This window comes from Pipistrellus hanaki (assembly GCF_964339955.1).
Source record: "Pipistrellus hanaki genome assembly, chromosome: 1".
Lineage (NCBI taxonomy): Eukaryota > Metazoa > Chordata > Mammalia > Chiroptera > Vespertilionidae > Pipistrellus > Pipistrellus hanaki.
The window spans coordinates 22,498,353-22,510,479 of NC_140503.1; the positions used below are offsets into that span (position 1 = coordinate 22,498,353).

General features: G+C 38.0%; 1 protein-coding gene across 4 annotated transcripts in view; it reads right to left on the minus strand.

Annotated features, from left to right (window-relative positions):
• Positions 1-1,139: 1,139 nt before the first annotated feature.
• RBM25 (RNA binding motif protein 25) overlaps positions 1,140-12,127 on the minus strand; it is a 42,446-nt gene continuing 31,458 nt past the window's right edge. For all 4 annotated transcript variants that reach the window (XM_084892757.1, XM_084892755.1, XM_084892756.1 and 1 more), the window contains 7 exons: positions 11,859-11,932; positions 9,621-9,771; positions 7,742-8,066; positions 7,100-7,374; positions 6,678-6,776; positions 4,700-4,747; positions 1,140-2,703 (listed from right to left, as the gene is read on the minus strand). In XM_084892757.1, the coding sequence (XP_084748883.1) occupies positions 2,611-2,703; positions 4,700-4,747; positions 6,678-6,776; positions 7,100-7,374; positions 7,742-8,066; positions 9,621-9,771; positions 11,859-11,932 (1,065 nt within the window). In that variant the 3' untranslated portion in view covers positions 1,140-2,610. The remainder of the gene's footprint in view (positions 2,704-4,699; positions 4,748-6,677; positions 6,777-7,099; positions 7,375-7,741; positions 8,067-9,620; positions 9,772-11,858; positions 11,933-12,127) is intronic.

The window sequence follows — 12,127 nt, forward strand, 5'->3', positions numbered from 1 at the left end:
TTTTTTTTACTTAAAAAAAAAACAAAAAAACGCGTCAACCCTGCCTGGTGTGGCTCAGTTGGTTGAGTATTGTCCTGTACACCAAAAGGTCACCGGTTCAATTCGTCAGGGCACAAGCCCAGGTTGAGGCAACCGATTGATGTGTCTCCCTTCCTCATCCCTTTTCTCTCTAAAAAAAAAATGCACATTTTCTAAAAAGTTAAAATAACTTCTCTCCTCCTGTTAATAAACACGCATGTTTTAAATTACTTGTTATGGGGAAAAAGCATATTGGTTGTTTTTTGTTTTTGTTTTTAGCATATTGGTTTTTAACTGCCTAACTTTTTTATACCTGGAATGGGCAATATGGATCAAAGCAAGGTTTCCAAACTGAAATTCAATTATGAGCAAATGGTAAAGATGACCCAGAAAACTCAAGCAATTCATTAGAAATTTTACGTGTATTCTCCCAACACTTGAAATACCCCACCGCAGCAGTTTATACATGTCCAATTCTTCACATGTAAACCTGAAAACCTTAAAGTTTAAGCTTGGTGGCAAAACCTGACTTAACTGACATTAAGCTATTAATGATCTTTAACCTGGCGACTGTGATCATTCCTGCTCTGCTACTGAAATGTTAATGTAGGAACTTGGATTCTGAGGCAAATCTCTCTGGAGTCATTATTCAATACATGGTATGTGTCCCCAAGGGTTTCAGATATCGTCTTTTTAAGATAAATATAGTGAAAGAGCAAGAGCAAAAGAAATTAATGCTAATGTTAACTAAATAAAACAACCTACTATGATGCATTAGAAATAGTAATATGGTAAGAGAAAATAGGCATAATAAAGCTCGAACAAGTTAGGCTGAGGGTCAATCTGAGAAAAAGCTAGTAAATGAATTTGTAAATGGCAAGAAGCAAGTTTCTGAAATTTTCCTTGAGAAACCAGAATTTAAAATATTTAACACTAAAAGGGAATATCTCCATAGACTTTTAGATTAATGCAAAATAAGGTAAATGGTCTCTTTGACCTTTAGTTACTAGTAATACTCAAAAGAAATATCAGCCCATAATTTCAAGTTTCTACAATAGTATGCACCATACAATTAAAACATGCCACTTATTTAATAAGACTGAAAGAATGAGTCCCCGAGATCAAATATATACATTTTTAATATCTGAAATATTTACATAAGGGAACCATGTCATGGTTCAATGTTAAGAACAGTGTTTTCAAATGTCCTCTTAAGATGTAAAAAAAAAAAAAAAAAAAAAAAAAAATCTAGTAACTCAAGCTCCATTAAGCTTTGTCTTCCTATTCCCAATCTTTATCTTTAAATAAATACTTAGACATGAAATAGCTGCACCTACTTTGTATTTAGAACTGTTTAAAACTTGTTATATTTTCGATTAATTTTGCTCCCTGGTGAAGTTCTGATGTACAATAAAGAAAGCCCATGTGTGTGTCTAACACCATCAATGTATTTTTAAACTTTGATGAGCAGAGGTAACAAGGTGTGTGCTTCCATACACACACACAGCTATCAAGCCTTTACAAAACAAAAAATTAGTGGTAACTGCCTTAAATGATTTACTTTATCCTTAAAAATAAGATTTAAACTTTTATAAAATGCCATGCTAAAATTTTATTGTATTTTGTCAAACTTTCCTAGTCTGTAAAATGGCCTAATTTTATCTTTTTGTTTTTAAAAAAGTATTTTTCACTTATGTTTATTATTTTATTTTTTTATGCAAAGGGGCACACCAAAATTAAGCTAAGGGCCAATCAGTGCAAAAATGCATTAAATGAAGTTCTCCAGGATCTGCCTCATTTCTGAACAATGAGATGGGTTGGGGGATAGGGAAGGGAGGGGAACCACTGATTCACATGCTTGTAAAAGAGGGGCTAAAGCAGCCAGCTTTAACAGGAAAACCCCATTCTATTCAACAGACTGTTTCTTGCCATAAGAGAATAACATGCTCTGGGAGACTATTAACCTAATTATCCCAGAAATTTGGATATTGGCACAATACCATGTTTCCTTTACAATTATATTTTCAATTAGAAAATGTTCAAGGGAGCCCTCCAACCAAATTAGGGAAAATACTTTTATATATACATTCACACAGAGATACAGTAGGAATTTTCACACTCTAATTGCCTTCATGAAAGCTTGCCAATTCTGATCAAGGGGGTAAGGATAATAGATGTGGCTGGTATTCTTTCAATTAAAATTGTTCATGTTGGTTCCTATACAGTATAGTTCAATATTAAGTGCAATTCTGCAAAAGAATTGGGGAGTCATTTTAATATTTACAAGGAACAAATCAGCAGAACAAGATTATATCAGATAGGCTGTGTACAGTAGCTGTGGCTTATAAAACATACCAGTAATTTGTACCTGGTGAGTATAAAGAGAACCAAGGGAGGATTCGGATGTCTTTACAACCAAGGGAGTACACAGGGCATCAACAAATTGGAGAACAAAAAAAAAATTCACATTTTCTACATCAAAAAAAAATTACAGATATCACAAATGTCTTTGAAGACAAAAAATTTTTTCAAGGTCCTTTGAAGGATGGGAAAGACGATATCTGAAATGGAACTCTAAATGTACAGAGAGTTTTACTTCACAAGACCAATTTTCTTGGCTTCTGTTTCATATATCAATAATCTCCACATTTTGACTATAAAAACTTCTGCTTCTTCATCAAGTACCTAGGAGGGGGGGGAAAACAAAACAGCAATATATGTAAGATAAGCAATCAGCATCTCCCAACAATAGAGACTGTTATAAAAAGGGTGTTTACCCACTGACAAGCATTTACTTTCAATAAAAAAAAACAAAAAAAATCTGTCTAGTGTGAGAAATGTGGTACACATAAACTATAAAAATACATTCAGCAAAATTTCATGGCTTACTGAATACTGACACCACAGTATTTTCTTGATGCAACTTTTATTCTCTTATCTTTACAAATAGTACATTTATGCATGTTTTGAAAAACTATATCCTAAGGGAAGCAAATGTTTTTTTTATAAAAAATACAGTAGTTTTGGGTTTTTTTTAAAAAGGATATAGCAATTTAGGCAGAACTAGTTATATAACTACTTAATAACTTTAATACAGAGTATCACCTTTATTGCCCAAAACAAGAATCTTACGTATATGACACTGAAATAAGTATTAAATGAGAATATATGTAAGGTATTTAATACAGTGTCTGAGATACAATAAACAGAGAAAGTAAAAAGTGTCATCTTACAAAGGAACTCAAGAATAGTGAATAAATTAAAGGTCCTATCTTTTTGACAAATAAATCAAATTATCTTCCTATCTGCATGAGTTAGGTACATCATATCCTCCTGCCCTCATCCCACACATAGTCGTCAGCCCTCCACACCAGAGCTGTAGTGAGGTAAAATGGAATATCATGTTTCCTTCTCAGGAAGCAGCTGTGACTAAGCTTCAGGGTATCACTACCATGAAGGTTTGTAGAATAATGTTATAGTCACCCTGCCATCATCTGAACTTGTATTCATATATATATAACTGATTTCAGAAAAAGGGAGAAAAAGAGGGGGATAAAAACACTAATGATGAGGGAGAATCATTGAGGATGGAGCCAGCAACCTTGGCATATGCTCCAACCAAGAATCGAACCGTGACCTCCTGGTTCATTGGTCAATGTTCAACCACTGTCCAGGTCACCACTTGTATTCTTAAACATTCTACTCTCTAACTGTGACTTTCCAGTTGTTTCATTCCAACACATTTCCCAGTCCAGATTCAAACTACCAGCTCAATTCCAATAGTATTTCCTTTTCCTCTTAGTTCAGGGTTCAAAGACTATTCAATCACTCTTTTACCTTTACCATCAATATTTTTCCTCCTCCTTTTTCTCACAAAACCACAAATTAGATAAATGCAATCACTGACTCTATTGTAATATCCAAATTAAATGCAATTGGGAATTTGGTATTTCCTACTTCCAACATTACCTATCCAAATGGCAACACATCCATAGAATCTTCAAGTCTCAATTTAGATGGTAATTCCTGTGATGCTTTCCCTATCTAGTCTCAACACCATCAGATGCTCTATCTCCTCTGCCCCTTTTTCCATATCCCCATATCATAGCAAGTGCATTACAACTAGAGGCCAGTGCACAAAATTTGGTGGGGGGTGTCCCTCAGCCCAGCCTGCACCCTCTCCAATCTGGGACCTTGAGAGATGTCCAACTGCCCATTTAGGCCTGATCCCAGTAGGACTGGGGTGACTCTAACATTATTCTACAAACCTATTTAATAACAGCCCTAGCCATGTAGCTTAGTTGGTTCGAATATCATCTCAATACACCAAAGGCTGTGGGTGTGATGAGGCACATATGAGAATCAATCAATGAATGCATATATAAGTGGAACAAGTTAATGTCTCTCTCTCTCAAATCAATAAATTAAAAAATGTGTATTAAAAAGCTCAGCCGGGGTGGCTCAGTTGTTGAGTGTTGGCCCATGAACCAGGAGAATCACAGCTTGATTCCTGGTTAGGGCACATGCCTGAGCTTCAGCCTAGATCCCCAGTAGGTGGAGCACAGGAGGCAACAGATCAATGTTTCTCTCTCAGGAATGTTTCTGTCTCCACTCCTCTCTTCAAAATCAATGAAAATGTATTTTAATATATACATATGTAAATAATGTATTAACAACTTACCATGGCAACATCATCTAAAATGCTCTGAGGTGAACTATGAGCCATAACCTAAAAGAAATAAAAAATTATAATTTTGAAAATAAATAAAAACCTATCAACCAACCAAAACAGCAAGATAGTCAAGTAATTTTAAGATTCTTTCAAACTATAATAGTATGGTGATTTTTTGTGGATGAATAATCTTTCTATAAATTTCTTAATTCCCCCAATCCCACTCTCCGGAATGGAAATTTTGATACTATAACTTGGGCCCTTAATCTCTATAGTATCTGTCTTATAATTTAAATCCAGTCTTACAAGTTTTAATGCTACAATAATTATAACTATAAAGGGCAACCTAAATCTGCTACTCCTTAGGGAGAAAAATACTATTTTCTTAAATGTAATTAGTTATTCCTTTCCAGAAATACGATACTTCTACTATGATGTCTTAGAGTAGGGGTGTCGAACTCAATCAGAGAAGGGGCCAAAATCTAAAATCCAGCCTAAATCGCGGGCCGAATGGTTTACTGAACAGTCATAAACTGACAATGTCATAAACTGACAGTGGAGTGCAGTGATGACAGCGCGGTGCGGGCCACATTGCAAGGCCTGGCGGGCTGGATTTGGCCCGCGGGCCTTGTGTTTGACACATGTGTCTTAGAGGATACTTATAACTTACACTTTTCTTTGTTGGGAGGTTTCAAGAAGATTGGGGGAGTTTAAAGAGAATATCCACCACATAGTAATCAATCAATAAATCCTAGAGGCCCAGTGCATGAAATTCATGCTTGGGTGGAGACCTTAAGTCTGGCCAATGTTCAGAGCCGATCAGGGTCAGACGGATTGGGGCTGGGTCAATCAGGGCCTCCCTGCTGCAGGGAAGGACAGAGAGGGAGGGACTGTGGGAGACTGGCAGCCAGCCCATGGCCGCCCTGGAAAAGGGTCCACATCTGATGTCACAAATCGCAGCTGGGGCCCTGAAGGCCCAGCAGGGTTGCAAGAGGAGGCAACGGTTGCCAGGATGGGCGCAGAAGGAATGGACAGTGGGCGCCACTATCGTGGTTCCCTGACTCCCACCCACCTTTCTTCCCTCACTTTAGCACCGCCACTGCGATGGGCAGGCACCAATTGAGGCCTGCTGGCCAGGGGTGGGAAAGGAAAACAGGGCATGGGAGGTAGGCCACTGTCCCCAAAGAGGGAGCCAGCTCTTGGCCCCCTGGGAAAGGGGTCGTGTCCACTGCCACCCACTCTCGGTTCCCTGCCCCAGCATGGGGCCCAAAGGCCACACAGCAGGGTCAGGAGAGGCGGCCAGACGCCTGGCGTTGACACCCCACCACCATGTGGTTTTCTGCCTCTCCCCCTCCTCCTTCCCCGGCTGCTGTGCCCTGCTGGCTGGAGGAAGGTAGAGGGCCCGCTGGCCTAGGGGAGGAACTGGGGGAGGTTGGCTGGCCAGGAGAAATTGGCTGTGGGAGCGCAATGACCAGCAGGGGGCACATCCTGCCGTAAGTGTACGCCCCCGTGGTGGTCAGTGCATGTTACAGTGACCAGTTATTCTGGTTGTTTGGTCGTAATGGTCACTTAGGCTTTTATATATAGGTTATATTCTGAAGAAAACCATTTTGCTCCTCCTCCAAAGGATGGATGACTGACAAAGAAACTGATGACATGCTATCAGCTATCTCCACAACACCTCAACTGTACTTCAACACCATTCTAACCAATAAGACAAGAAGGGGGTGGGGCAAGGCATTCTCAAGGGCAGGGAGAGAGCAAAATTGGCAGCAGCCAGCAATTCTACCCTCTTTGACCCTCTGAAATGAAACCATGCAGCATAGGGGTCTGAAATAGGGTGAAGGAATTCATTTAAGTAGCCATGAATCTCTTAACTGAAACTAAACTATCATGGTCTTAACCCTGCAAGGTATTTCATTTGGAAAGTGTCTAACATTTTAAAGTATAAAACAAGTGTTGGGGATGGAGAGAGAAAAAGACTAACCTTAGAACAAACAAAATCAACTAATGTAGCTTCTTCTTCACCTATGTATTCTATAATTTTCTTATTAATCCAAGGTCTAATTCGCCGTTCCATCAATATCTGAAAAATAAAGTATAGTTACTAAATTTAAGAAAATTTTTATTACACTTAAAAATAAAGTCTACAAACTTGTGATTTTTTTTCATAACATTAAAACAATCTTTCACACTGGAAGATGTATATATCAAGATATATATTTACTTCTGATTTATGAAGACTTCGAGTACCACCACTAATTTCTCCAATAACTTACTAAATTCTCAGCAATGTCAAGATTCCAGCTACATTATCATCATTATTCGTCATTAATGGTATCAACTGAATTTGTATGCTATATTCAAAACTACTTACAATAAAATGGTGAAATATAATTTACTACTCACTGAGTCCACAATAGACCAATCCAGGGGATAAGCAAAAAGCTCAGGTTTGGCTGTAGGGATTTTCTCAATGAGACTCTTAATGTGTTTGCGCTTTTCTTCAGTGTTTACAGTGCCTTTGGCAGCATTTTTATCATCTTCACCGTAATCCAAGGGAACCAGTTTCCTTTTTCGGGGTACATCATCACTGTCTTCATCTTCAAATTTGTTAAAGACACTATCTACAGGGAGTTTCTTTCTCTTCACAGAATTAGGTTGACCAGGACTATTGGAAGCACCTATAGTAAAAATAATCTATTAGTATGATGACTTTATTTTGAAATGTTACATTTTATAACCCTCCATCCCCTCAAAAACAGTGCAAAATATACTTCCACAAATCTCAGAGAAAGATCCCAACTGTAAAAAATAACTCACTACTCACAAGTGTTAGAAAATTTAACTTTTCATTTCTTCTCAGAACTCGAGGCGCTGCAGATATAGGAGCACTAGCAGAACTATGAAAACAATAGTGAGCTAGAAAGGCATTTTTGAATGTTTTCTATCTACCTACCAAGCAGCACATTAATTTATTTTTCCTTAAGGCAAAATTCAGGTGTTTGCAGAGGGGAAAATGAAGAAGAAAGGAAACAAATGCTAACATACCCAGTTTAAGACTCAGTCCTATTTTTGGCCTATGTTCCTCAGGTTGTTGTTGATCTGGCGAATTTTCATGAGGAATAATAATACCACAGGGAGACTCATCCCCAGGAGTGTTGGGGGTGGCATTGCCACTGGCAGAGGAAACAGATGGGGCAGAACTGATGGGCCTCAGAGTTGGTTTAAGACAGGGCTTCTGCTCTGGCTCTTCTTCCTCTTCCACAGGTTCCTCTCGTTTTTCTTCTTTCTCTTGCTTCTCTTCTTCCTCTTCTTCTGATTCTGGCTCTTGCTTTATTTGTGGTTGCCTGCGCCTCTCAGCCTCTTGTTCCATCTAAAATAAAATTAAAAAATAATCTAACTCAGACCACAACTACACTCCATTCAACTGGCTTTTTATTTTGTATCTATAATAATAAAAGCATAATATGCTAATTAGACCAGATATCCTTCCGGACAAAGCCGGAACAGGCCAGGACAGAGCAGAGGTGACAGAGGCACCCTGGCCTCAGCGATGGGTTGGGGCCAGGGCCAAACCCTTGTATAAATTTGGTGCATAAGGCCTCTAATTATCTTTATAAAAATATCTATTTTTTTAATTAAGAATAGTGAAAAACATTGCTTACTTCTATAATCAGAAAGCTATGTAATTCTGTAGACGAAGATATTTTGAAATTTTTTTAAAAGATTTTATAAATATTACCATTCTTCAGTGGTATTACATAAACCCTTCAGATTAACAAAGGTAAATACAAAATAAATAGCTGGCTAATTCAAAATATAAATTATATTCCTCTAAGTTATTAAAGACATTAGAGCCAGAGTCCTGGCTGGGTGACTCAATTGTCATCCCATACACCAAAAAGATTGCCGGTTCAATTCCTGGTCAGGGCACATAACTAAATTGCAGGTTTAATCCCCAGTCGGAGTAGGTGTGGGAGGCAGCCAATTGATGTTTCTCTCTCTCTTTAAAAAAAAAAAAAAAAATTTCAATAAAAATGTGGTAAAGATTAAAAAAGAAAAATAAATTACTAGTATAACCAGAAGTTTTATTTCAGAACAGTATAGACAATACATGAGAGGAAATTCAAATCCTCAGCTTTGGTCATAAACAATCATTTCTTTCCTCCCCCCCCCCCTCAAAGGGAGAGAGAGAAAAGAGATAGAAACATCAATGATGGGGGGGCGGGGGAGAAAAGAAACATCAATGATGAGAGAGAACCATTGATCGGCTGCCTCCTGCACAACCCCTACTGAGGATTGAGCCCACAACCCAGGCATGTGCCCTGGCCAGGAATCCAACCATGACCTCCTGGCACTCAACCTCAGAGCCACACCAGCCAGGCCGCAACTATTTCTTCTTCCTAATTGATGACTAAGTGTGGTAGCCACTTCTATATTCACAAACAATTTGGCAATGGAGGGAATTTAAGACTTTAAGGCCTATAACAATATGAACATTCCATTCCTCCTGAAATTAAGATAAAATAAAATCATTCCAACCTAAATGTTACAAGACTAACAATATGCCACAATAGTGAAAGTATGAAAAAAGGCATGAGGGCTATAAATTGGTAAGATTCTGGGTGGAAGATTATACCTAATTTAAAAGCACCAAAAAACCCTGGCTGGTTTTGCTCAGTAGATAGAGTGTTGGCCTGTGGACTGAAGAGTCCCGGGTTCGATTCCAGCCAAGAGCACATGCCTGGGTTGCAGGCTTGATCACCCAGTAGGAGGCGGGCAGGAGGCAGCCAATCAATGATTCTCACTCATCATTGATGTTTCTACCTTTCTCCCCCCCTCCCTTCCTCTCTGAAATCAATAAATACATATTAAAAATATATATGACTTCATGATCTTAAAATATCGTTATGTGATAGTAACTCACCCTCTGAAGCTCTGCATCTGGATCTGGATGCCCTTCTGCCAGAAGTCGCTGCCTGATTTCCTCTAGCTCTTCCTTCTCTCTTTTCCTATCCCGTTCATCTGCTTCCATTTCTTTTTCCCTGTCACGTAATCTTTTCTGAAGAGCACTTCCTCTGCAAAAGAAATCATAACAGGCCTTATTTAATACTCAGACCATCAATTAATGCACATGTCATCAAAAGCACTTTCTTTCAACACTAAAACTGCATTCTAAAAGACTCAAGACCCTTTATATTCTGTTTCTGAAAACATTGTGATCTCTACGTGTTACTATTTAATAAGTGAGCATTGTCTTGTCACTTATAACCATGCTTCATTGTTAAGTTACTCTACATAAATATCTAAATCAAGCAGAAAAATAGCTTTCAGAGAGAAAGTTCTCATTTTGTGCCTATTCTACAGAGAAACCCCAACACTTAACCTGTGTTTGCTTGGATGCTAAGCTGTGAAAAATTAGCATAAGAAGTAATAATAACACTAAGAAAATATCTGTATCTTCAATTAAATTATTTCCCTGTGGAAAAAGTACTAGTAGTAGTGCACAATCAACAGAAAGCAGAGGTTTCTCCATCTAGCACTTTATACCTCAGAATGTTGAAATTATATCCTTTTATAATTCGATAATTTCATATTTTTTTGCATTTTCAAAAACATCAAATTTTGAAATTATTTCCATTTAATTGGCTAATCTGTTTTAGCACCCGAGTATTAAACTTACCAACATATTAAATGCCTTTATTACATGCTTGGTTCATGTGAGCCACATGAGAAATTTTTCAAAACTAAAAATACTACCCCTATCTTCAGGGAAAATTATAACTGGAGTAGAGGGAGCCAAATAAAAACAATTTTACCACCATGCCAAAAATGTTAGAATCAAAGTAGTTCAAAAACACCATGGAAACACCTCTCATTTCACAATAATATATCAATTGGATGGGAGAGGAGAATGGAAGGCTGGTTCAGATTACTGTATAGCATTCTTTAAGAAAACAATCTGTAGACTACTTTAGACAGTTATAAAGATCAATTATAACTTGCTATAAAAATTGAACCTCTTGCCTAACTGATTTGGCTCAGTGAATAAAGCATTAGCCTGTGGACTACAAGGTACCAGGTTCAATTTTGGTCAAGGCATGTACCTTGGTTGTGGGCACTGCCCCGGTAGGAAGTGTGCAGGAGGCAGCTGATCAATGTTTCTCTCTCCCTCTCCCTTCCTCTTAAAAAAAAAAAAAAAAAAAAAAAAAAAAAAAAAAATCAGTAAAATATATTTTATATTTTGTTTTTTTTGTTTTTTTTAAATATATTTTATTGATTTTTTTACAGAGAGGAAGAGAGAGGGATAGAGAGTTAGAAACATCGATGAGAGAGAATCATCAATCAGCTGCCTCTTGCACACCCCCTACTGGGAATGTGCCCGCAACCAAGGTACATGCCCTTGACCTGAATCGAACCTGGGACCTTTCAGGCCCCAGGCCAACGCTCTATCCACTGAGCCAAACCGGTCCCGGCTTGTTGCTTTTTTTTAAGTCACAACGTTTCTAGCTCTCTAGCTCTCTCCCTTCCTCTCTGTAAAAAATCGATAAAATAGCCGAGACCGGTTTGGCTCAATGGATAGAGCGTCAGCTTGGGGAACGAAGGGTCCCGGGTTTGATTCCAGTCAAGGGCATGTACCTTGGTTGCGGGCATATCCCCAGTGGGGGGTGTACAAGAGGCGGCTGATCGATGACTCTCTCTCATCGATATTTCTAACTCTCTATCTCTCTCCCTTCCTCTCTGTACAAAAATCAATAAAATATATATATATTTTTTAAATCGATAAAATATATTAAAAAAAAAAAAGAAAGAAAGAAAGAAAGAAAGAAAGATGAGAGAGAATCGACCAGAATCGAACCTGGGACCTTTCAGTCCGCAGGCCCACGCTCTATCCACTGAGCCAAACCGATTTGGGCTAACTAAACCTCTTTAAAATACAGGAAGAAAAATTTTTAATACTACAAATGTTGATCCTTTGCCAACAGGGCTTTTCCCCACTGCCCAGCGTCCCTCTCCAGAATAGTATATCAGCTATGGGGGTGATTACAAGATGGGATATGAAGATTTTGTTCTTTATTCTGCTGAGTGAACTTGCACTCTCTGGTAGACAAGGGGAAAATATACCTAATAAAATGCTAAAAGTATGAGTTCATAAAGCATATACCTGTAATATTTGGGATCATCTCTATCATCATCATAATCTTCTAAAAATTCTTTTAGTCGTTTAGCTTCTTTTGCCTAGAAAGGGTCGATAGTGGAAAATTAACAGAAAAGTCATTTAAGTTACATCCTCCCCCTTTTTTGGGCACAGATTTTTCTTATCCGCACCATTTGAACTTTATAATTCTCACATACTTCCTATGTTAAATAAAGTATGTGAGAATAAAAAGTATATGTCTTTTGTCTTTTACTCATAAGACAAGTCAGAATTAG